Here is a 22674-nt window from a genome sequence, read left to right as displayed (position 1 = left end):
TGTGTGTGTGTGAGCGTGTGTATGTGTGTGTGTGCATGTGAGTGTCTGTGTGAGTGTGTGTGAGCTTGTGTGTATGTGTGAATGACTGTGTGTGTGTGCATGTGAGTGTTTGTGTGAGTGGTGTGTGTGAGTGTGTGTGTGCATGTGAGTGTGTGAGTGTGTGTGTGAGTGAGTGTGTGTGTGCATGTGAGTGTTTGTGAGTGTGTGTGAGCATGTGTGTGTGTTTGTGTGAGTGGTGTGTGTGAGCGTGTTGTGTGTGTATGTGCATGTGAGTGTTTGTGTGAGTGTGTGAGCTTGTGTGTGTGTGAATGAGTGAGTGTGTGTGCATGTGTTTGTGTGAGTGTGTGTGTGTGTGTGTGTGTGTTTGTGTGAGTGGTGTGTGTGAGCGTGTGTATGTGTGTGTGTGAGCGTGTGTATGTGTGTGTGTGCATGTGAGTGTCTGTGTGAGTGTGTGTGAGCTTGTGTGTATGTGTGAATGACTGTGTGTGTGTGCATGTGAGTGTTTGTGTGAGTGGTGTGTGTGAGTGTGTGTGTGCATGTGAGTGTGTGAGTGTGTGTGTGAGTGAGTGTGTGTGTGCATGTGAGTGTTTGTGAGTGTGTGTGAGCATGTGTGTGTGTTTGTGTGAGTGATGTGTGTGTGTTTGTGTGAGTGGTGTGTGTGAGCGTGTTGTGTGTGTATGTGCATGTGAGTGTTTGTGTGAGTGTGTGAGCTTGTGTGTGTGTGAATGAGTGAGTGTGTGTGCATGTGTTTGTGTGAGTGTGTGTGTGTGTGTGTGTGTTTGTGTGAGTGGTGTGTGTGAGCGTGTGTATGTGTGTGTGTGAGCGTGTGTATGTGTGTGTGTGCATGTGAGTGTCTGTGTGAGTGTGTGTGAGCTTGTGTGTATGTGTGAATGACTGTGTGTGTGTGCATGTGAGTGTTTGTGTGAGTGGTGTGTGTGAGTGTGTGTGTGCATGTGAGTGTGTGAGTGTGTGTGTGAGTGAGTGTGTGTGTGCATGTGAGTGTTTGTGAGTGTGTGTGAGCATGTGTGTGTGTTTGTGTGAGTGATGTGTGTGTGTTTGTGTGAGTGGTGTGTGTGAGCGTGTTGTGTGTGTATGTGCATGTGAGTGTTTGTGTGAGTGTGTGAGCTTGTGTGTGTGTGAATGAGTGAGTGTGTGTGCATGTGTTTGTGTGAGTGTGTGTGTGTGTGTGTGTGTGTTTGTGTGAGTGGTGTGTGTGAGCGTGTGTATGTGTGTGTGAGCGTGTGTATGTGTGTGTGTGCATGTGAGTGTCTGTGTGAGTGTGTGTGAGCTTGTGTGTATGTGTGAATGACTGTGTGTGTGTGCATGTGAGTGTTTGTGTGAGTGGTGTGTGTGAGTGTGTGTGTGCATGTGAGTGTGTGAGTGTGTGTGTGAGTGAGTGTGTGTGTGCATGTGAGTGTTTGTGAGTGTGTGTGAGCATGTGTGTGTGTTTGTGTGAGTGATGTGTGTGTGTTTGTGTGAGTGGTGTGTGTGAGCGTGTTGTGTGTGTATGTGCATGTGAGTGTTTGTGTGAGTGTGTGAGCTTGTGTGTGTGTGAATGAGTGAGTGTGTGTGCATGTGTTTGTGTGAGTGTGTGTGTGTGTGTGTGTGTGTTTGTGTGAGTGGTGTGTGTGAGCGTGTGTATGTGTGTGTGTGAGCGTGTGTATGTGTGTGTGTGCATGTGAGTGTCTGTGTGAGTGTGTGTGAGCTTGTGTGTATGTGTGAATGACTGTGTGTGTGTGCATGTGAGTGTTTGTGTGAGTGGTGTGTGTGAGTGTGTGTGTGCATGTGAGTGTGTGAGTGTGTGTGTGAGTGAGTGTGTGTGTGCATGTGAGTGTTTGTGAGTGTGTGTGAGCATGTGTGTGTGTTTGTGTGAGTGATGTGTGTGTGTTTGTGTGAGTGGTGTGTGTGAGCGTGTTGTGTGTGTATGTGCATGTGAGTGTTTGTGTGAGTGTGTGAGCTTGTGTGTGTGTGAATGAGTGAGTGTGTGTGCATGTGTTTGTGTGAGTGTGTGTGTGTGTGTGTGTGTGTTTGTGTGAGTGGTGTGTGTGAGCGTGTGTATGTGTGTGTGTGAGCGTGTGTATGTGTGTGTGTGCATGTGAGTGTCTGTGTGAGTGTGTGTGAGCTTGTGTGTATGTGTGAATGACTGTGTGTGTGTGCATGTGAGTGTTTGTGTGAGTGGTGTGTGTGAGTGTGTGTGTGCATGTGAGTGTGTGAGTGTGTGTGTGAGTGAGTGTGTGTGTGCATGTGAGTGTTTGTGAGTGTGTGTGAGCATGTGTGTGTGTTTGTGTGAGTGATGTGTGTGTGTTTGTGTGAGTGGTGTGTGTGAGCGTGTTGTGTGTGTATGTGCATGTGAGTGTTTGTGTGAGTGTGTGAGCTTGTGTGTGTGTGAATGAGTGAGTGTGTGTGCATGTGTTTGTGTGAGTGTGTGTGTGTGTGTGTGTGTGTTTGTGTGAGTGGTGTGTGTGAGCGTGTGTATGTGTGTGTGTGAGCGTGTGTATGTGTGTGTGTGCATGTGAGTGTCTGTGTGAGTGTGTGTGAGCTTGTGTGTATGTGTGAATGACTGTGTGTGTGTGCATGTGAGTGTTTGTGTGAGTGGTGTGTGTGAGTGTGTGTGTGCATGTGAGTGTGTGAGTGTGTGTGTGAGTGAGTGTGTGTGTGCATGTGAGTGTTTGTGAGTGTGTGTGAGCATGTGTGTGTGTTTGTGTGAGTGATGTGTGTGTGTTTGTGTGAGTGGTGTGTGTGAGCGTGTTGTGTGTGTATGTGCATGTGAGTGTTTGTGTGAGTGTGTGAGCTTGTGTGTGTGTGAATGAGTGAGTGTGTGTGCATGTGTTTGTGTGAGTGTGTGTGTGTGTGTGTGTTTGTGTGAGTGGTGTGTGTGAGCGTGTGTATGTGTGTGTGTGAGCGTGTGTATGTGTGTGTGTGCATGTGAGTGTCTGTGTGAGTGTGTGTGAGCTTGTGTGTATGTGTGAATGACTGTGTGTGTGTGCATGTGAGTGTTTGTGTGAGTGGTGTGTGTGAGTGTGTGTGTGCATGTGAGTGTGTGAGTGTGTGTGTGAGTGAGTGTGTGTGTGCATGTGAGTGTTTGTGAGTGTGTGTGAGCATGTGTGTGTGTTTGTGTGAGTGATGTGTGTGTGTTTGTGTGAGTGGTGTGTGTGAGCGTGTTGTGTGTGTATGTGCATGTGAGTGTTTGTGTGAGTGTGTGAGCTTGTGTGTGTGTGAATGAGTGAGTGTGTGTGCATGTGTTTGTGTGAGTGTGTGTGTGTGTGTGTGTGTGTGTTTGTGTGAGTGGTGTGTGTGAGCGTGTGTATGTGTGTGTGTGAGCGTGTGTATGTGTGTGTGTGCATGTGAGTGTCTGTGTGAGTGTGTGTGAGCTTGTGTGTATGTGTGAATGACTGTGTGTGTGTGCATGTGAGTGTTTGTGTGAGTGGTGTGTGTGAGTGTGTGTGTGCATGTGAGTGTGTGAGTGTGTGTGTGAGTGAGTGTGTGTGTGCATGTGAGTGTTTGTGAGTGTGTGTGAGCATGTGTGTGTGTTTGTGTGAGTGATGTGTGTGTGTTTGTGTGAGTGGTGTGTGTGAGCGTGTTGTGTGTGTATGTGCATGTGAGTGTTTGTGTGAGTGTGTGAGCTTGTGTGTGTGTGAATGAGTGAGTGTGTGTGCATGTGTTTGTGTGAGTGTGTGTGTGTGTGTGTGTGTTTGTGTGAGTGGTGTGTGTGAGCGTGTGTATGTGTGTGTGTGAGCGTGTGTATGTGTGTGTGTGCATGTGAGTGTCTGTGTGAGTGTGTGTGAGCTTGTGTGTATGTGTGAATGACTGTGTGTGTGTGCATGTGAGTGTTTGTGTGAGTGGTGTGTGTGAGTGTGTGTGTGCATGTGAGTGTGTGAGTGTGTGTGTGAGTGAGTGTGTGTGTGCATGTGAGTGTTTGTGAGTGTGTGTGAGCATGTGTGTGTGTTTGTGTGAGTGATGTGTGTGTGTTTGTGTGAGTGGTGTGTGTGAGCGTGTTGTGTGTGTATGTGCATGTGAGTGTTTGTGTGAGTGTGTGAGCTTGTGTGTGTGTGAATGAGTGAGTGTGTGTGCATGTGTTTGTGTGAGTGTGTGTGTGTGTGTGTGTGTTTGTGTGAGTGGTGTGTGTGAGCGTGTGTATGTGTGTGTGAGCGTGTGTATGTGTGTGTGTGCATGTGAGTGTCTGTGTGAGTGTGTGTGAGCTTGTGTGTATGTGTGAATGACTGTGTGTGTGTGCATGTGAGTGTTTGTGTGAGTGGTGTGTGTGAGTGTGTGTGTGCATGTGAGTGTGTGAGTGTGTGTGTGAGTGAGTGTGTGTGTGCATGTGAGTGTTTGTGAGTGTGTGTGAGCATGTGTGTGTGTTTGTGTGAGTGATGTGTGTGTGTTTGTGTGAGTGGTGTGTGTGAGCGTGTTGTGTGTGTATGTGCATGTGAGTGTTTGTGTGAGTGTGTGAGCTTGTGTGTGTGTGAATGAGTGAGTGTGTGTGCATGTGTTTGTGTGAGTGTGTGTGTGTGTGTGTGTGTGTGTTTGTGTGAGTGGTGTGTGTGAGCGTGTGTATGTGTGTGTGTGAGCGTGTGTATGTGTGTGTGTGCATGTGAGTGTCTGTGTGAGTGTGTGTGAGCTTGTGTGTATGTGTGAATGACTGTGTGTGTGTGCATGTGAGTGTTTGTGTGAGTGGTGTGTGTGAGTGTGTGTGTGCATGTGAGTGTGTGAGTGTGTGTGTGAGTGAGTGTGTGTGTGCATGTGAGTGTTTGTGAGTGTGTGTGAGCATGTGTGTGTGTTTGTGTGAGTGATGTGTGTGTGTTTGTGTGAGTGGTGTGTGTGAGCGTGTTGTGTGTGTATGTGCATGTGAGTGTTTGTGTGAGTGTGTGAGCTTGTGTGTGTGTGAATGAGTGAGTGTGTGTGCATGTGTTTGTGTGAGTGTGTGTGTGTGTGTGTGTGTTTGTGTGAGTGGTGTGTGTGAGCGTGTGTATGTGTGTGTGAGCGTGTGTATGTGTGTGTGTGCATGTGAGTGTCTGTGTGAGTGTGTGTGAGCTTGTGTGTATGTGTGAATGACTGTGTGTGTGTGCATGTGAGTGTTTGTGTGAGTGGTGTGTGTGAGTGTGTGTGTGCATGTGAGTGTGTGAGTGTGTGTGTGAGTGAGTGTGTGTGTGCATGTGAGTGTTTGTGAGTGTGTGTGAGCATGTGTGTGTGTTTGTGTGAGTGATGTGTGTGTGTTTGTGTGAGTGGTGTGTGTGAGCGTGTTGTGTGTGTATGTGCATGTGAGTGTTTGTGTGAGTGTGTGAGCTTGTGTGTGTGTGAATGAGTGAGTGTGTGTGCATGTGTTTGTGTGAGTGTGTGTGTGTGTGTGTGTGTGTGTTTGTGTGAGTGGTGTGTGTGAGCGTGTGTATGTGTGTGTGAGCGTGTGTATGTGTGTGTGTGCATGTGAGTGTCTGTGTGAGTGTGTGTGAGCTTGTGTGTATGTGTGAATGACTGTGTGTGTGTGCATGTGAGTGTTTGTGTGAGTGGTGTGTGTGAGTGTGTGTGTGCATGTGAGTGTGTGAGTGTGTGTGTGAGTGAGTGTGTGTGTGCATGTGAGTGTTTGTGAGTGTGTGTGAGCATGTGTGTGTGTTTGTGTGAGTGATGTGTGTGTGTTTGTGTGAGTGGTGTGTGTGAGCGTGTTGTGTGTGTATGTGCATGTGAGTGTTTGTGTGAGTGTGTGAGCTTGTGTGTGTGTGAATGAGTGAGTGTGTGTGCATGTGTTTGTGTGAGTGTGTGTGTGTGTGTGTGTTGTGTGAGTGGTGTGTGTGAGCGTGTGTATGTGTGTGTGTGAGCGTGTGTATGTGTGTGTGTGCATGTGAGTGTCTGTGTGAGTGTGTGTGAGCTTGTGTGTATGTGTGAATGACTGTGTGTGTGTGCATGTGAGTGTTTGTGTGAGTGGTGTGTGTGAGTGTGTGTGTGCATGTGAGTGTGTGAGTGTGTGTGTGAGTGAGTGTGTGTGTGCATGTGAGTGTTTGTGAGTGTGTGTGAGCATGTGTGTGTGTTTGTGTGAGTGATGTGTGTGTGTTTGTGTGAGTGGTGTGTGTGAGCGTGTTGTGTGTGTATGTGCATGTGAGTGTTTGTGTGAGTGTGTGAGCTTGTGTGTGTGTGAATGAGTGAGTGTGTGTGCATGTGTTTGTGTGAGTGTGTGTGTGTGTGTGTGTGTGTGTTTGTGTGAGTGGTGTGTGTGAGCGTGTGTATGTGTGTGTGTGAGCGTGTGTATGTGTGTGTGTGCATGTGAGTGTCTGTGTGAGTGTGTGTGAGCTTGTGTGTATGTGTGAATGACTGTGTGTGTGTGCATGTGAGTGTTTGTGTGAGTGGTGTGTGTGAGTGTGTGTGTGCATGTGAGTGTGTGAGTGTGTGTGTGAGTGAGTGTGTGTGTGCATGTGAGTGTTTGTGAGTGTGTGTGAGCATGTGTGTGTGTTTGTGTGAGTGATGTGTGTGTGTTTGTGTGAGTGGTGTGTGTGAGCGTGTTGTGTGTGTATGTGCATGTGAGTGTTTGTGTGAGTGTGTGAGCTTGTGTGTGTGTGAATGAGTGAGTGTGTGTGCATGTGTTTGTGTGAGTGTGTGTGTGTGTGTGTGTGTGTTTGTGTGAGTGGTGTGTGTGAGCGTGTGTATGTGTGTGTGTGAGCGTGTGTATGTGTGTGTGTGCATGTGAGTGTCTGTGTGAGTGTGTGTGAGCTTGTGTGTATGTGTGAATGACTGTGTGTGTGTGCATGTGAGTGTTTGTGTGAGTGGTGTGTGTGAGTGTGTGTGTGCATGTGAGTGTGTGAGTGTGTGTGTGAGTGAGTGTGTGTGTGCATGTGAGTGTTTGTGAGTGTGTGTGAGCATGTGTGTGTGTTTGTGTGAGTGATGTGTGTGTGTTTGTGTGAGTGGTGTGTGTGAGCGTGTTGTGTGTGTATGTGCATGTGAGTGTTTGTGTGAGTGTGTGAGCTTGTGTGTGTGTGAATGAGTGAGTGTGTGTGCATGTGTTTGTGTGAGTGTGTGTGTGTGTGTGTGTGTGTGTGTGTGTGTTTGTGTGAGTGGTGTGTGTGAGCGTGTGTATGTGTGTGTGTGAGCGTGTGTATGTGTGTGTGTGCATGTGAGTGTCTGTGTGAGTGTGTGTGAGCTTGTGTGTATGTGTGAATGACTGTGTGTGTGTGCATGTGAGTGTTTGTGTGAGTGGTGTGTGTGAGTGTGTGTGTGCATGTGAGTGTGTGAGTGTGTGTGTGAGTGAGTGTGTGTGTGTGCATGTGAGTGTTTGTGAGTGTGTGTGAGCATGTGTGTGTGTTTGTGTGAGTGATGTGTGTGTGTTTGTGTGAGTGGTGTGTGTGAGCGTGTTGTGTGTGTATGTGCATGTGAGTGTTTGTGTGAGTGTGTGAGCTTGTGTGTGTGTGAATGAGTGAGTGTGTGTGCATGTGTTTGTGTGAGTGTGTGTGTGTGTGTGTGTGTGTTTGTGTGAGTGGTGTGTGTGAGCGTGTGTATGTGTGTGTGTGAGCGTGTGTATGTGTGTGTGTGCATGTGAGTGTCTGTGTGAGTGTGTGTGAGCTTGTGTGTATGTGTGAATGACTGTGTGTGTGTGCATGTGAGTGTTTGTGTGAGTGGTGTGTGTGAGTGTGTGTGTGCATGTGAGTGTGTGAGTGTGTGTGTGAGTGAGTGTGTGTGTGCATGTGAGTGTTTGTGAGTGTGTGTGAGCATGTGTGTGTGTTTGTGTGAGTGATGTGTGTGTGTTTGTGTGAGTGGTGTGTGTGAGCGTGTTGTGTGTGTATGTGCATGTGAGTGTTTGTGTGAGTGTGTGAGCTTGTGTGTGTGTGAATGAGTGAGTGTGTGTGCATGTGTTTGTGTGAGTGTGTGTGTGTGTGTGTTTGTGTGAGTGGTGTGTGTGAGCGTGTGTATGTGTGTGTGTGAGCGTGTGTATGTGTGTGTGTGCATGTGAGTGTCTGTGTGAGTGTGTGTGAGCTTGTGTGTATGTGTGAATGACTGTGTGTGTGTGCATGTGAGTGTTTGTGTGAGTGGTGTGTGTGAGTGTGTGTGTGCATGTGAGTGTGTGAGTGTGTGTGTGAGTGAGTGTGTGTGTGCATGTGAGTGTTTGTGAGTGTGTGTGAGCATGTGTGTGTGTTTGTGTGAGTGATGTGTGTGTGTTTGTGTGAGTGGTGTGTGTGAGCGTGTTGTGTGTGTATGTGCATGTGAGTGTTTGTGTGAGTGTGTGAGCTTGTGTGTGTGTGAATGAGTGAGTGTGTGTGCATGTGTTTGTGTGAGTGTGTGTGTGTGTGTGTGTGTGTGTTTGTGTGAGTGGTGTGTGTGAGCGTGTGTATGTGTGTGTGTGAGCGTGTGTATGTGTGTGTGTGCATGTGAGTGTCTGTGTGAGTGTGTGTGAGCTTGTGTGTATGTGTGAATGACTGTGTGTGTGTGCATGTGAGTGTTTGTGTGAGTGGTGTGTGTGAGTGTGTGTGTGCATGTGAGTGTGTGAGTGTGTGTGTGAGTGAGTGTGTGTGTGCATGTGAGTGTTTGTGAGTGTGTGTGAGCATGTGTGTGTGTTTGTGTGAGTGATGTGTGTGTGTTTGTGTGAGTGGTGTGTGTGAGCGTGTTGTGTGTGTATGTGCATGTGAGTGTTTGTGTGAGTGTGTGAGCTTGTGTGTGTGTGAATGAGTGAGTGTGTGTGCATGTGTTTGTGTGAGTGTGTGTGTGTGTGTGTGTGTGTTTGTGTGAGTGGTGTGTGTGAGCGTGTGTATGTGTGTGTGTGAGCGTGTGTATGTGTGTGTGTGCATGTGAGTGTCTGTGTGAGTGTGTGTGAGCTTGTGTGTATGTGTGAATGACTGTGTGTGTGTGCATGTGAGTGTTTGTGTGAGTGGTGTGTGTGAGTGTGTGTGTGCATGTGAGTGTGTGAGTGTGTGTGTGAGTGAGTGTGTGTGTGCATGTGAGTGTTTGTGAGTGTGTGTGAGCATGTGTGTGTGTTTGTGTGAGTGATGTGTGTGTGTTTGTGTGAGTGGTGTGTGTGAGCGTGTTGTGTGTGTATGTGCATGTGAGTGTTTGTGTGAGTGTGTGAGCTTGTGTGTGTGTGAATGAGTGAGTGTGTGTGCATGTGTTTGTGTGAGTGTGTGTGTGTGTGTGTGTGTTTGTGTGAGTGGTGTGTGTGAGCGTGTGTATGTGTGTGTGTGAGCGTGTGTATGTGTGTGTGTGCATGTGAGTGTCTGTGTGAGTGTGTGTGAGCTTGTGTGTATGTGTGAATGACTGTGTGTGTGTGCATGTGAGTGTTTGTGTGAGTGGTGTGTGTGAGTGTGTGTGTGCATGTGAGTGTGTGAGTGTGTGTGTGAGTGAGTGTGTGTGTGCATGTGAGTGTTTGTGAGTGTGTGTGAGCATGTGTGTGTGTTTGTGTGAGTGATGTGTGTGTGTTTGTGTGAGTGGTGTGTGTGAGCGTGTTGTGTGTGTATGTGCATGTGAGTGTTTGTGTGAGTGTGTGAGCTTGTGTGTGTGTGAATGAGTGAGTGTGTGTGCATGTGTTTGTGTGAGTGTGTGTGTGTGTGTGTGTGTGTTTGTGTGAGTGGTGTGTGTGAGCGTGTGTATGTGTGTGTGTGAGCGTGTGTATGTGTGTGTGTGCATGTGAGTGTCTGTGTGAGTGTGTGTGAGCTTGTGTGTATGTGTGAATGACTGTGTGTGTGTGCATGTGAGTGTTTGTGTGAGTGGTGTGTGTGAGTGTGTGTGTGCATGTGAGTGTGTGAGTGTGTGTGTGAGTGAGTGTGTGTGTGCATGTGAGTGTTTGTGAGTGTGTGTGAGCATGTGTGTGTGTTTGTGTGAGTGATGTGTGTGTGTTTGTGTGAGTGGTGTGTGTGAGCGTGTTGTGTGTGTATGTGCATGTGAGTGTTTGTGTGAGTGTGTGAGCTTGTGTGTGTGTGAATGAGTGAGTGTGTGTGCATGTGTTTGTGTGAGTGTGTGTGTGTGTGTGTGTGTGTGTGTGTGTGTGTGTGAAGGGGAGGAAGCAAGGTTGACAGTGGCTTTCTTTTCCCTACATGCTAGGGTCTCTCACTGAACCTGAAGCTGTCACTTCAGCTAGCCAGTCAGCCTTTGGGGTTCAGGAACCCTTCTCCTATCTTCCCTCTCTGGAAGACTGGGCTACATGCCAACACGCCCAGAGTCTTACCTGGGTTGCAGAGGTTTGAACTTAGGTCCATGTGCTTACACAGCAGGTACTTTGCCTATTGAGTTGACATCTTGTGTGTGTTTGTGTAGGTGTGTTCACATATGTGTGCTTGTGTGTTGGTGTGTGTGTAGAGGCCAGAGGTCAACACTGGGTGTCCTCCTTTTGCACTCCACCTTATTTTTTGTAACAGGGTCGCTCACAGACCCTGGGGCTCACTGCTCCAGCTAGAGTAGCTGGCTAACGAGTTCCAAGAGCCTCTTGCCTCCCCCTCCCCAGCGCTAGGATTACAAATGTGTGCTGCTGCTCCTGGCTCCTGTGGATGCTGAGGACTGACTTCAGGTCCTTCTGCTTGCTCAGCAGATACTTTACTGACAAAGCCAGTGTCCCGGTGTTCTTACTCTAAAAGCAGATTTGCAGGTGGAGTTCTTAACATTTTTTTTCTTTTTTTTTTCTTTCTTCTTTTCTTTTTTTTTTTTTTTTTTCCGGAGCTGGGGACCGAACCCAGGGCCTTGCGATTGCTAGGCAAGCGCTCTACCACTGAGCTAAATCCCCAACCCCGCAGGTGGAGTTCTTGATACACAGTGTCCCCTACTGTAGACCAGATCCCAGAGAGACCCAGGACGGGAAGAAGCGGCTGACACTGCAGTCTAACTTGCTCTCCCCAGGCTCCCAGGGCCATTGCTCTGCATGAGGAGGAATGTGGGTGGTAAAAGCTGGAACGATCACTCAGGTCTGAATGGCAGCAGCCCGGCCTCCCACCATTTCCTCTCAGTTTCAGTTCTGAGTGAGCGGAAACAGCAGTTACTGGAAATGAGAGGTTTGGGGGGGAAAGTAGGGCTTCCAGTGTATGTGCCCAGCCCTGAGGTGGCTGGGGTAGGGGCAGATGCTGCCTGTGTGCTTGACCCTCTGCTGCTCTGTTGCTTGCCTGGACTGGATCTGGTCAATCGTGTCTTCTAGGGGTTGATCCTTCGAGGTGGGGCTTTCCTTCTCACTTCCTCTTCTAAGGGTGAGACAAAAGTGACCTCAACTCTGTCTCAGAGCCTGATAGTGGAAACCAGGTGGGGCGCTGGTTTGTGGGACTGTGATGTGACAGGTCAGGCCATGGCTGTGTCCTATCTTCATGGCTCCGAGTCTGGCCTACTCTGTGGCCTTGGCAGCTGGCCTAAGCTGGGACAGTCCAGTCAGGTGGACTGGGGCAGGCCTGGTGCCCGGTGGGTAGCTCCAGGTTTCTAAGACCTGGCTTACAGTTTCAGAGGCCACAGTGAAGGCTGGATCCCCCCTCCCCTCAGAGTATACTCTGGACTTGGCCTCTGAGCCAAGCTTGTCCCCCTCCATTAGGCTGTGTCTGGTTAAAGCTCAGATCGCGGACACTTCCTCCCGAGCTGGACTGCACTACAGTCCCACACTTCACTTCCTCTTCTTATGGCAGGGGTGAGTGGAGGATCCCATGGAACCACTGTAGCTAAAGGTGCTGGCTGGCCTTGCTGCTGGTATATGGCCTTCATTTGGGGGTCTCACTTTGAGAGCTCTACCTGTTACTAGGAGGCTACAGAAAGTGTCTGGCTGACCTGGGGCAGCTCAGATTTGATTGGGGCATGCCCTTTTCACTGTGCCCAGTCTCAGCTAAGGGTTGGAGAGGTCAAAAGAAGGCCTGTGAAGTGATACCTAAAAAGAGGTCAGGCATGGGATATCAGTGTCCACAGGGGCAGAGGGGCCAGGATCTGCAAGCTCAAAGCTTGTCCTAGACCCACTGGCCTGGGACACTGTGGGTCCTATACAGTTCCCTCCCCAGAGCACCTCTGTCTCACTCTGTCTGCCCTGCAGCGGGTGTGGCCCTGCCCCCGTGGGTAGCTAGACATGGGCTTCACCAGCACACCTTCAGTGCCACCAGTTGGAAAGGGTAGCCACAGGGATGATGACAGGTGACCCTTCCACTAGGAGGGTCCTGAGGGGTTTGGGGAAGCTGGGAGTTTCTAGGTTACCCTTGCACTGGCAGGGGCCTCCCAGTTCCTGGGTCCCTCACTGAGAACCCTGCCCCCTTCCTAGGAGTTTTGTTTCAGCTAAACTCCTCCATTGTGGGCCTTTGCCTTGTTTTTTCAGGGAGATCAGGTGTTCAAAGAGATGAGGCGGTTTGGGATAGAGGGAACTTCTCACATTCCCAGGGAGTCTCTGCTACTCTATCTTGCCTGTGACTGTTTTCTGAACCAAGGCTGCTCCACAGTGGGCAACAGGAATTAAGCGCTACAGAATCTGGAGTGTGTATGTAGAGCCTCTGTCTTCCTATCTGTAAAATGGGTCTAGCCCACCTCCAAGACTGTAGTAAGGTCTAGTGTGGTGAAGCTTCTGGCATCCAAGGACCAGTTTAGCCAGATGGGAGTATGTCTTCTCTTTTGGACCTTGATGGGGGGAGGGGACAGAGGGACAGAGTAGCCTCTGGGCATCTCCCTCTTAGCGTTTTCACATTTATTTGGGGAAGCAGAGATGGACAGGTGCCATACTGCTTTTGGCTTTGGGGTGTGAGGTGTGGGGTGTCTGGCTTCATCTTCCTCTGGATGAAGCTTTTCCCTCTGCTTAGTTGGAGCAGCTTCAGGTCCAGGGCTGAGTTCCACCCTGCACAGGCTGGAGAGGCCTGTAGTTGTCCACTGTGGGCATTCCTAACCTTCTTTGGTACTGCTGCACACACAGAGGCCTGTCCCTGTGAGTCCCAGGGACGACTCAGAGTGACAGGCAGGCATTGTGGAGTGGCAAAGGAAGACACATTCCCAACCTTGCTTGCAACTTGGGACTGTCTGTGTTTGGGGACAGTCAAGCAGGAAACTGTCCCCAGTGGAGGCAGGGAGCTTAAGCAGGTGTTTTTCACACCCTAGCAGTGACCCCTGCTTCCTGGTGACCCCAGTTTGCTGGATGGTGCTTTCGCCAATGTTGGAAGGGGCAGAGTGGGCGGGGTCTCCCACCCCTGCTCCCATGGGTCACCACTTCCCACAGACCAACTCCAGGAAATTGTTTAACACCCCCCACACCCCCAGGAGTCTTTTTGTCCCCTCAGAGGGGCCTTCACAGGCAGCAGTGGGGAGGGGGGTATTGTTTTCTCTGTAGTGGGAAAAGGTGGCTTCCCTGGAGGGCAGGTTCCAACCTCAACTGTCTCCCACACAAAGGGCTTCCCTGAGCCAGGCCAGGAAGCGGGTGCTTTTCCTGAGCTTCCTTTTCCAGCATATTTTAAACCACCCAAGGATGCAACTGGGGGGAAAGATTTGAAGACAAAAGAGCTGAGTGTGCTGGGAGTGGTTCTTTGGGCTACAAAGCCTGAACCCTGGCTTCAATCCTGGCTAGCCCTGTAGCCACCTGTAGGCGTGCTATACCTGCCCTAACTGTGACCCACGTTCCCGCTCTGTCCACTGCTGTCCTAGTCTGAGCAGCAGCTGATGCTTGGTGCGGGCGAGTCTGCGTCCCCCAACCCTTACTGTCTGTCTTCTCAGCTCCCTGCTGCTCTGAGAGCCAGGGTCCATAAGGCTGCAGAGGCTGAGAGGAGACCACAGCTCAGTCATTCCTGCCTGCCTTCCCTGCTGGCACAGGCGGTGGCACAGACGCTGGCTGTGAACAGCAATGTTGCTGTTTCTGGAAACAATGCTAGCTACCCACGGGCTTGTGTACCTCATCCAGCCGCAGTGGGGAAGGAAGCTGGGGCAGGGGTATGAAGGCCATGAGGTTGAAGAGGGCTATTCTCACCTCTGAATGATCTTCAGACAAGTGTCTGGATCCAAGCAGGTTTAGCTGGAAAGCTGGGCTCTTGTATGCTCCTTGCCTTGCAGTCTGTGGGCTAGAGAAGGAATGGAACTGTGGTCTGCAGGAGTCTCCTGCCTTTTGGACTTTGGCTTAACTGTTCTGAACCAGGGAGAAGACCAGGGAGTCACTCAGCCTGTTGTGAGCACCTTCCTTCAGAGAGGCAAGGGAATTTGGGGGCCTTGGGCTGCTCAGGTCCCAGGACTGAGGTCCCAGAAGCCTTTGCCATGGGTGGGGTTGGCATTGTTGATGCTGTGAAAACCCTACAGGCAGGCTGGGCTATTTGATGAGAGGCAGCCCTGGTCTTGGACCTACTGTGCAAAGGCTGAATGCCAGGCAGCCAGCTTTACTGGGTTTTAGCTGGGGTACACAGCTAAAACAGAACAAAGTCGGGCTGGGGTAGGGATCTGCATCGAACCATGCCTTGGGCACAAGAGAATGGTCACTGTTTGTTGAGCGGGAGCTTGCAGAACAAGGGCTTCAGCAACACTCGGGTGGTTCCCGAGGCAGGTAGAGCAGACAGGGTCTTCCTCCACTACCATCACCTGGTGCCAGATACTCTCAGTCGTGCACTGAGCCACCCTCTGCCCACCCTCTGCCTCTGGATCATAGATCTGGTGTGTGCTCTGGGTCCCAGGAGTTCAGATGCCTTAGGGCGGGCCCCTGGTCCCAGAGACGAATAAGCAAGAGCCTTGGTACTCAGGGGCCTCTGGTGCCTCCAGTCCTCAGATGGGTGATTTTACCTGTGCCATGAATACATTCCTTGAGGACAGGACTGGACCTTTATGACTCAGTCCTAGCCATGCCCAGAGTGAGTCCCTCAGCACCTTGGATCTGCTGGTGCCTGCTGTAAGGGCCTCTCTTCGACCTCCCTCCTACAGATAGACACACGCACACACTGAACTCTTGCAAAACTGAGGTAAGCAGAGTTCCATCTCACCATGTACCAGCTGAAGCTGAGCAGGGAGGGTCCCACAAGACGCACCCACTTCTGGAAGTGTTTTCTCTTACCCCAAAGTTCTTCTGGGCACTGGGTTCTGGGAAGCCAATGAAGGGACTCCAGCGTTGACAGCCCACCCCACTCCCACCCCACCCCACCCCAGCTATCTCAAGTCTAGTAAACGTTCTACTCTTTTCCCCAGCCCTGCTTGACCATAAACCCACCAAGGGCAGGAGCTAAGGAACTCTCACTACAGTCCCTCTGCCCTCTCCAGATTTTGGGGTGGAGGGAGCTGTCATCTGTCCCCTGGGGGCGGCAGATGGCCATGTAGTTTAGAAAGGAAAACAGTACAATTTAGAATTAGTCCCGGGTGAGAGGCCACAGCAACATCTGCCTCTGGATGCTTTGGGGAGTCACATTTCCATGGAGTGGCGCTGCCAGGGAGGTGGGAGGCAGCACAGTGGAAGTACTGAAGCAGCCACCAAAGCGCAGGCAGCAGTCGTGGGACAACAGGATGACAGGCACAGGGGCCATTTGTGCTCCTCTGCATCTGCGGAAGCCCACCCCTTCCTGCGCACAGTCTGCCCGTTACTCACCTGCAGCCAGCCACAGTGGGACAGGTCGCACCCCAGGCAGTGGAGTCTGTGGTGTAGAAGAGCCAAGGTGAAGAAGTAGGTGCCCTAAGAAGGAAATAAGGAGAGGGCACACCTGCCATGGCTGGGTTCCCACTGCAGAGGCCCAGAGTGCCAGGGGAGAGCACTGAGCGCACTGGGGCTTCTCGTCTGGTTGATGGTTCTCATCCTGAGGAAGTCCCACCTTTTAGTCCTGGGAGGGTCTTTCCCTACCTAGACAGGAGGCGACTCAGGAAGCAGAGGGCATCCTGGGTCACTCAGGGAGGCTCTGGTTGATGCTCAGGGACTCCCCAGAGAGCGAGGCTTCCCATGCAGGCCTCTACGTTGCTCACATCCATCAGTCAGTGTTGAGGACCAAATGGCCACTGGACATATAGCAGTGGGGGCTGTGATCATGGCTGCAGCCCAACTGTGTCCTCAATGTCCCTTCTTAGGGACATTTGAATGCTGTGAGGAGAGAACGTGGCCAGGTGGTACAGAGGTCAGACAGGTAAGCCACAGACAGAGAAGGGCATTTGAGCTGTTGTCTGACCCCTAGCCCCCTACCCCAGCCCTAGAACCTGCCGCTTGGCTCCAGGCACCTGAGGGATGGTCCCATCCAAGTGGCCTGCTGGTCTTGCAGCTATGGAATGCTGGTGGTGGATGGCGGCCTCACCCATGGTGGTAGGCCCAGATAAGCAGCATGCCTGCACTGTGGTGTCCCCAAGCCCAGGGTGGCGGTGGAGTGGACAATGGGCCTTCTCAGCCACCACATTCCCCCACGGAGGAGCTTTCCTGGCCACCAGCTTCCCAGCTCCTGCCCCACCCGCTGGTGTTGGCGTCTGGCCTCGCCCAGCGGGAGCAGCTGTCCCCTCCACAGATGCACCTGCTCCCTGCTGCCCTTTGTCCGTGCTGCGGTGCCTGATTTATTGGCCATATTTTCCCCCTCGCTGGTCCAGCAGAGCAAAGCATGCATCCCAGCAAGGAGGGTTCCCCCAGACTTCTCATTGTCGTTCCTATTCAGGGTGCTGTAGGGACCGCAGCCATGGCCTGAGGGGAAGAGGAATGTGAGCAAGCTTGGAGCCTTTGGTTACATTCAGTGTCTTTACCCTAAGAGACCTAGCAGGGGGTTGCGTAAGGACTTGGAGACCTAGCATGGCACTGGGCTTGCCCCATTTTTCCCCACCCCAGGGAAATCTTCCCGCCTCTCGGAGCCTCCTTCTCACTGGCCTAGAGCCCCACCCCCACCCCACTCCCTTCGCCCCGCAGGAATGGGTGGACGGCAGCTCCGTTTGGCTTTGAAGATGAAGCTCCCTCTGTCCCTTAACACTCCCTCCCCCGTGACTTCACCAATGGCTGGGAAAGAAAAAAAAAACCTTTTCTCCAAGTGGGCTGAGGCCAACCCTACCCCGACAAAGGGGCATTGATCCAGAGAGGAGAGCTTCTAGGGGCCAGCCTCGCCGGGCAGAGCCAGGCTCCCGGCAGCCTCCCCAGCCAGCTAGTAACTGGACCCAGCGTGGTGCCGGCAAAGACTGCCTCCTCGCCTCCACAAGGTTGATTCTACCAGAGCCTAGGTGCCCCAGAGAAGCAGATGTGGATCTCAGTGGCTGACCACACTGGTGGGGAGGTGCCCTCCAAGGCTACCCCATGCAGGAGGAGCCAGATGTCCCCCATTCGCCCCCACCCCTCCCTACACCAAACACACACATCCCATGCTGGACAGGAACCATTGCAAAGGCTTGAGTTAACTCCCCGGGGGGTGGGGGTGTAATTTGTTTTCTTTCTGCCAGTTGGTTTGAGACTTTTGGCTTCTGGCAACAGATGGTCACCAGAGTGGCCATTTTGTGTCTTCCATACCCAAGCGGTAGACACAGATGAAAGGCTTCAGAGAGGACAGATGCCTCCCAGTACTTCTACTGAGATACCTGACCCCAGGCCCCACGCTGCCTACAGCAGCTCTTATTAGGGAGGCCTCTCCTGGGGCCACCGTCACACAGGGGTTTGGTTATAAATAGCAGTTCAGAAACAAGTGGAGACTACCAGGTCGGCTGGAGGTAGGGATTGAGGCAAGTTACAGCCATAGCTTTGGGTGCTTGGCAAGAAGAGGGAAGGGGCAGTGAGCAGGCTCTGGAAACCAGGATGGCTGTTAGCAGGGGCTTCGTCCCTGGCTGGGACCCTGCTGTAGGGGCTGCCCTGTCAGCTAGCACGTTCTGCCTCAGAGCCTTCGCCTCTGGGAAGAGCTTGGCTTGGCGGCTCCCAGAGCCTTCTGTGGGAGTGTGGGGCCAAGAGGTGGGGCAGGAGTGGGGTCAGGAATTTATGGCCCAGGCTCTGGGAGTCGGCAGGCAGGTGGCTGAAGAGGCTACCGAGGCTGGGGCAGCTGTGGACCTTGAGCTTGTCCCTGCAGGGAACCAGTAAGTCTAAGCCTGGACACAGGAAACCCCTCACCTGTCTGAAGGTGGGACAGGCTCTCCGCTTCAATCCTTCAGTGTTTCATGTCCTCAGAGGACAGTGCTGATGCTGCTGGGTGTGTGCTACAGAGAACTTGGAGGTTTTATCTGTCCCTGAGGGGGCGCCATTATGGTTGGGGGTATGATATGAGTTGTAGAGAGTGGGCACCAGCCTGCATCCTGGCATAGCCCCCTTGCTACTGGGCAGGAACTGAATAGAGAGAAAGCACATACAGTCTCCAGTCTGCTCTGCTTCCCGCGTTCACTGTGCTATTGATGTTTGAAAGTGGAAGGGACCGTGAACTCTTTTATTACCCAGATGATGCATATTCATGACAGAAGCTGGGAGAGAAAAGCAGATCGGCCTCCTAAATGAGAGTTTCACAGAGTCGTTGACATCCCCCCACTGGGGGTGGGTGGGGTGGGGGCCTGCAGGGGCTTCTTCTCCATGGCTGACTGCGAGTATAGACCCAGGTTTGAAATCTGCCTGGTTTGAAATCCAGGCTGGTCTTGTCTGTAGCCTGCCTGGCCCCTAATTAACAGTCGTTATTATTATTTTTTTTTATTGCACTGAAGTTCGCTTGTTCTGTGAAAGTAACCATTTTATAGTGAGCACCCACGGCACTGACTCATGCTTTGGAGCTTACATCATTTCAGAAACCTCTGCCCACCAAGCAGCCTCCATTCTAGAGCCTGATCCCAGTTGCACCTCCAGGGTCAGGTAGCTGTGGCCATGAGGAACTAGGGCTGGGGAGCTAACTGCCCTACGTGTCTGTCAACAGCTGCAGCGGAGCGTTCGTGGGCCAGCGATGCCAGGACCCCAGCCCTTGCCTCAGCACACCATGTAAGAATGCTGGAACGTGCTATGTTGTGGACCATGGCGGCATCGTGGACTATGCCTGCAGTTGCCCCCTGGGTTTCTCTGGGCCCCTCTGCCTGACACCTCTGGCCAATGCCTGCCTGGCCAACCCCTGCCGCAACGGGGGGACCTGTGACCTGCTCACTCTCACAGAATACAAGTGCCGGTGCCCGCCAGGGTGGTCAGGTAAGCTGTAGAAAGGCTGTGAACTTCACGGCTGGACCCTGAGGCCTGGGCCTACACTACTATTCGTGCTGGCTTGATATACTCTAGCACACCAAACTTTATCCTCCTGGCTCAGTTAAGCTGGGATCTAATATCCAGAAAAATCTTGGTGGTTCTTCAGGAACTCCGGTCCTTTCTGGCCCCAAACTATCTGATTTTTGGCTGCCCTATTCCAGGGCCCCAAACTCTCACTGTTTCTGTGAGTAAAGGGGCAGTTCTCATGTAGCCCTGGTCTTACCATCTCCCTGTCAGGGTCCCCCGAGCTGCCATTGCTCACGTACGTGGGGTCCAGGAGACAGCTAGGTACAAGTTTTAGACGACTTTGCCTACTTTCTGTCCTTGGGCAGTGGCTTGGTCTCTTGTGACTTCCAGTCCTCTCTATGCAGACAGATGGCCACATTTTGCAGCAGGTACTGAGAATCATGAGGATAACACTTTAGGTCTATCCCTGGTTGGTGCCTCCGTGATGTCCAAATCTGCCATGAGCTCATCGGGAGGCCCTGGCTACAGCTGACCCTCTTCCCTGCTCCTCAGGAAAGTCATGTCAGCAAGCCGACCCCTGTGCCTCCAACCCCTGTGCCAATGGTGGCCAGTGCCTGCCCTTTGAGTCTTCATACATCTGTGGCTGCCCGCCCGGCTTCCATGGCCCCACCTGCAGACAAGATGTTAACGAGTGCAGCCAGAACCCTGGGTTGTGCCGTCATGGCGGCACGTGCCACAATGAGATTGGCTCCTATCGCTGTGCCTGCCGTGCCACCCACACTGGTCCCCACTGCGAGCTGCCCTACGTGCCCTGCAGCCCCTCACCCTGCCAGAACGGAGGCACCTGCCGCCCTACGGGGGACACCACCCACGAGTGTGCCTGCCTGCCAGGTAGGTTCCATCTCGTACGCCGGCCTCTAACCCACGTCTGTGCCTGTTCTGCTGTCGAGCCTAAGGGATGCAGAGAAGGAATTAATGCCCTGTGGAGGGTGCCCAGAAAGAAGCTTGGAGCAGGGCAGCAGCTATGGAACGGTAGTTGTGGTGTAAGAGCAGGTCAGGGTAGGGATACCAGAAGCCAGTTGGCACTCTTTTTTTTTTTTTTTTTGGTTCTTTTTTTCGGAGCTGGGGACCGAACCCAGGGCCTTGCGCTTCCTAGGTAAGCGCTCTACCACTGAGCTAAATCCCCAGCCCCGCCAGGTGGCACTCTTAAGTGCACCACACATGTACGTCAGGCCCCACTGGTCCATTTCTGTCTGGGCCATCTGCTAAGATCCACATAGCTTGGTGCATAACCCCCAAGCCTTCTTTCTGCTGTCAAGAGTGCCTTCCCTTGGTGTCTTCTTCGTGCCAGGCCTCCCCTAATCCCTGACTGACTAATACCTCTTGAGTCTCCGTATGTCAGGGGAGCACCTTGACATGGGCAGTCCCTGGGGTTTCCCCTGTCTCTGGGGATGATAATTGGATAACAGGGCCTTAAGGGCCTTAGGGGCCTCATGTCATTCATTATTTCCTCCACAGTGTTCCTTCCACTGTGCCTGATGTCTCTGCAGGGGTTGGGCCGGCAGGCACAGCCCTATTCCTTTCTGTTGCCGCTCACTCTAACATGGTAACTCAGATTTGAAGCAGCATAGAGCTGCCACCAATCCACATCAGGCAGGGTGGGGTGGGTCAACATACCAGGCAGTTGAGAGGAAGGAGGAGTGGGCTCAGGAAATAGGAATAGACTTGGTTGCACAGGGGAGGGGGTGTGTGTGACCTCAGGCCACTCCCCTTGCAACCCCGGGGCCACCTTACCCCCTGAAAAAGGGAAGTTCCCTTCTGCCCCAAGCTCGCAGAGCTAGCCTCAAGACTCTGCGTGCAGACACTGGCTTATGCATTTCCTGAAAGTCATTGGACAAGCTTGGAAGAAACAGACAGCCGCCTACACACTCCCTGGCCAGTTAGGCTCTCCGGAGGGCTGGGACAGGATCTTCATGCTCTGTAGGGCCCCAGAGCTGTGGGCTCAGATCTGTCTTGGGGGCCACATAAGACCTCAGGTGTTAGAACCTGTGCTGAGAGGCTAGAGTGGGTCTGTCATGCAGACTGCGAGAAAGCAGCCAAGTTCAAGGAGCTTGTGCATGGAGCTGCCAGCCATCCACCTTAGGCAAGGTGGGTCAGATCAAGTCAGAGTGCTGGGAGGTGGGCAGGAGGGAAGCAAGGGCTGCATGGGGTCCAATTCCCATAGCTGGTGTGTCTCAGAGGCTGGTGTGCAGTGGCTGGGTCACCCCTAAAGACGGAACGCACACTACCCTGTGTGGAGACAGGCTGTTTCAGAGTAGGGAGAGGTGAAAATTGTCTACCCAAATTGCTGTTGAAGGGAGGATGCTGTACAGGCAGAGAAGGCGTTGGCCAGGCTCCACGTAGGACCTACGATCCCTTCTCCTCTCCCCCAGTGAAACCCCACACCTGCTCAGGGCACCTCCAGGCTTGCTTCTTCCTGGAAGCTTGCCCTGTGTTAGAATAAATCTCTGCCCAGGCAGAGAGACAAGCTACTTGGCCTTGCTGACCCCTAGGCGGGCACTAGCCCCCAAGTTGGTCTCTCCCTCACCCAAATAAGCCTTTTCCAAGCCTCCAGCTTTTTGCTGTGGTGCAAAATGGTGGGCTGGAGGGGGATCTTTGAGGAGGAGGCAAACAGGTGGGTTCTCCGAGGGCAGGAGGGGTTCAAAGGCATCCCCAGAGATGGTGTTAATTAGTAACCGGCCGCAGGTTTGGCTGTTGCCAGACTCGCCTTTCTGGGTTGATCATTGAACCGGCGGGAGTTGAGGAGATTAATAGCTAACCGGCTGCTGCGGAGGCCCTCATGAAGGCCACCCTGCAGGCCACACCTTGGGGCCCAGCCCCAGGCTAGATGGGTTGCCTTAGCCTGTAGAGGAGAGATAGTTGCCCCGACTGTGCCCCGAGGAAATCACAAGTCCCAATTGAGCAGGCCTGCCAGGATCCCACCACTCTGGTTTCCAACTTAGTCCTCCCAAGCCCCAGTTTTAGCTCCAGGAGTTTTAGGTATTTGTGGCTGCTTCACTGGTTCAGTGTAGACAACCCCAGTGTGCAATCATCAGAAACCCCGTTAGTGGTTTTGCGGCGGAACCTTCTAGAACACTGTGTACCCAGATCCCTGTCTGTTTAGTCAGCTGTTTACATACCAGCTTTCTAGAGAGGAGCTGTCACCTGTGGACACAAGAGTAGGGGTGTCATGGAAGGACAGACAGATGCCTTGTCCAGAGTAGGACATTTCAGATCCATCTAGAAGATACCGGAGCCCAGCAGAGGCTCCTCGGCAGACTACTTAGGTCAGGCTAACCTATTGGCCTCACAGGCTTTGCTGGACAGAACTGTGAAGAAAATGTGGATGACTGCCCAGGAAACAACTGCAAGAACGGGGGTGCCTGTGTGGACGGTGTGAATACCTACAATTGCCGCTGCCCACCGGAGTGGACAGGTACGCACTTGGGACTTACATGGGGCAGCCTTGTACTCACTAAACTGCACACAGCTCTGCACTCAGTCCTGTGCTGGGGAAGCCCACGCTGCAAGAGGCAGGGTGGCCCAGGAGACTGGTGGGGCAGCTCCTGTGCTTCCAGTTGGGGTCAGCGCAGCTCAGCCTCAGATGGTTCATGTGAGCTATTAGCAGCTCATATCCAGAATCAGGTTCCTGGCCGCAC

At 52.2% G+C, this 22674-nt stretch overlaps 1 protein-coding gene across 2 annotated transcripts in view; it reads left to right on the top strand.

Moving 5' to 3' along the window:
• The window catches only part of Notch1 (notch receptor 1), a 56157-nt gene that overhangs the window by 10117 nt on the left and 23366 nt on the right, over positions 1-22674 (top strand). For both annotated transcript variants that reach the window (XR_015682082.1, NM_001105721.1), the window contains 3 exon segments: positions 18693-18955; positions 19529-19867; positions 22329-22451. Coding sequence is in view for 1 of the 2 variants with exons in the window: in NM_001105721.1 (NP_001099191.1) it covers positions 18693-18955; positions 19529-19867; positions 22329-22451 (725 nt within the window). In the remaining variant the exon portion in view is untranslated.

This window comes from Rattus norvegicus, chromosome 3, assembly GCF_021556685.1.
Source record: "Rattus norvegicus strain SHRSP/BbbUtx chromosome 3, alternate assembly SHRSP_T2T, whole genome shotgun sequence".
Classification (NCBI taxonomy): domain Eukaryota; kingdom Metazoa; phylum Chordata; class Mammalia; order Rodentia; family Muridae; genus Rattus; species Rattus norvegicus.
The sequence above is the reverse complement of the archived record's forward strand: the minus strand, read 5'-3'. Positions and strand labels throughout refer to the sequence as shown.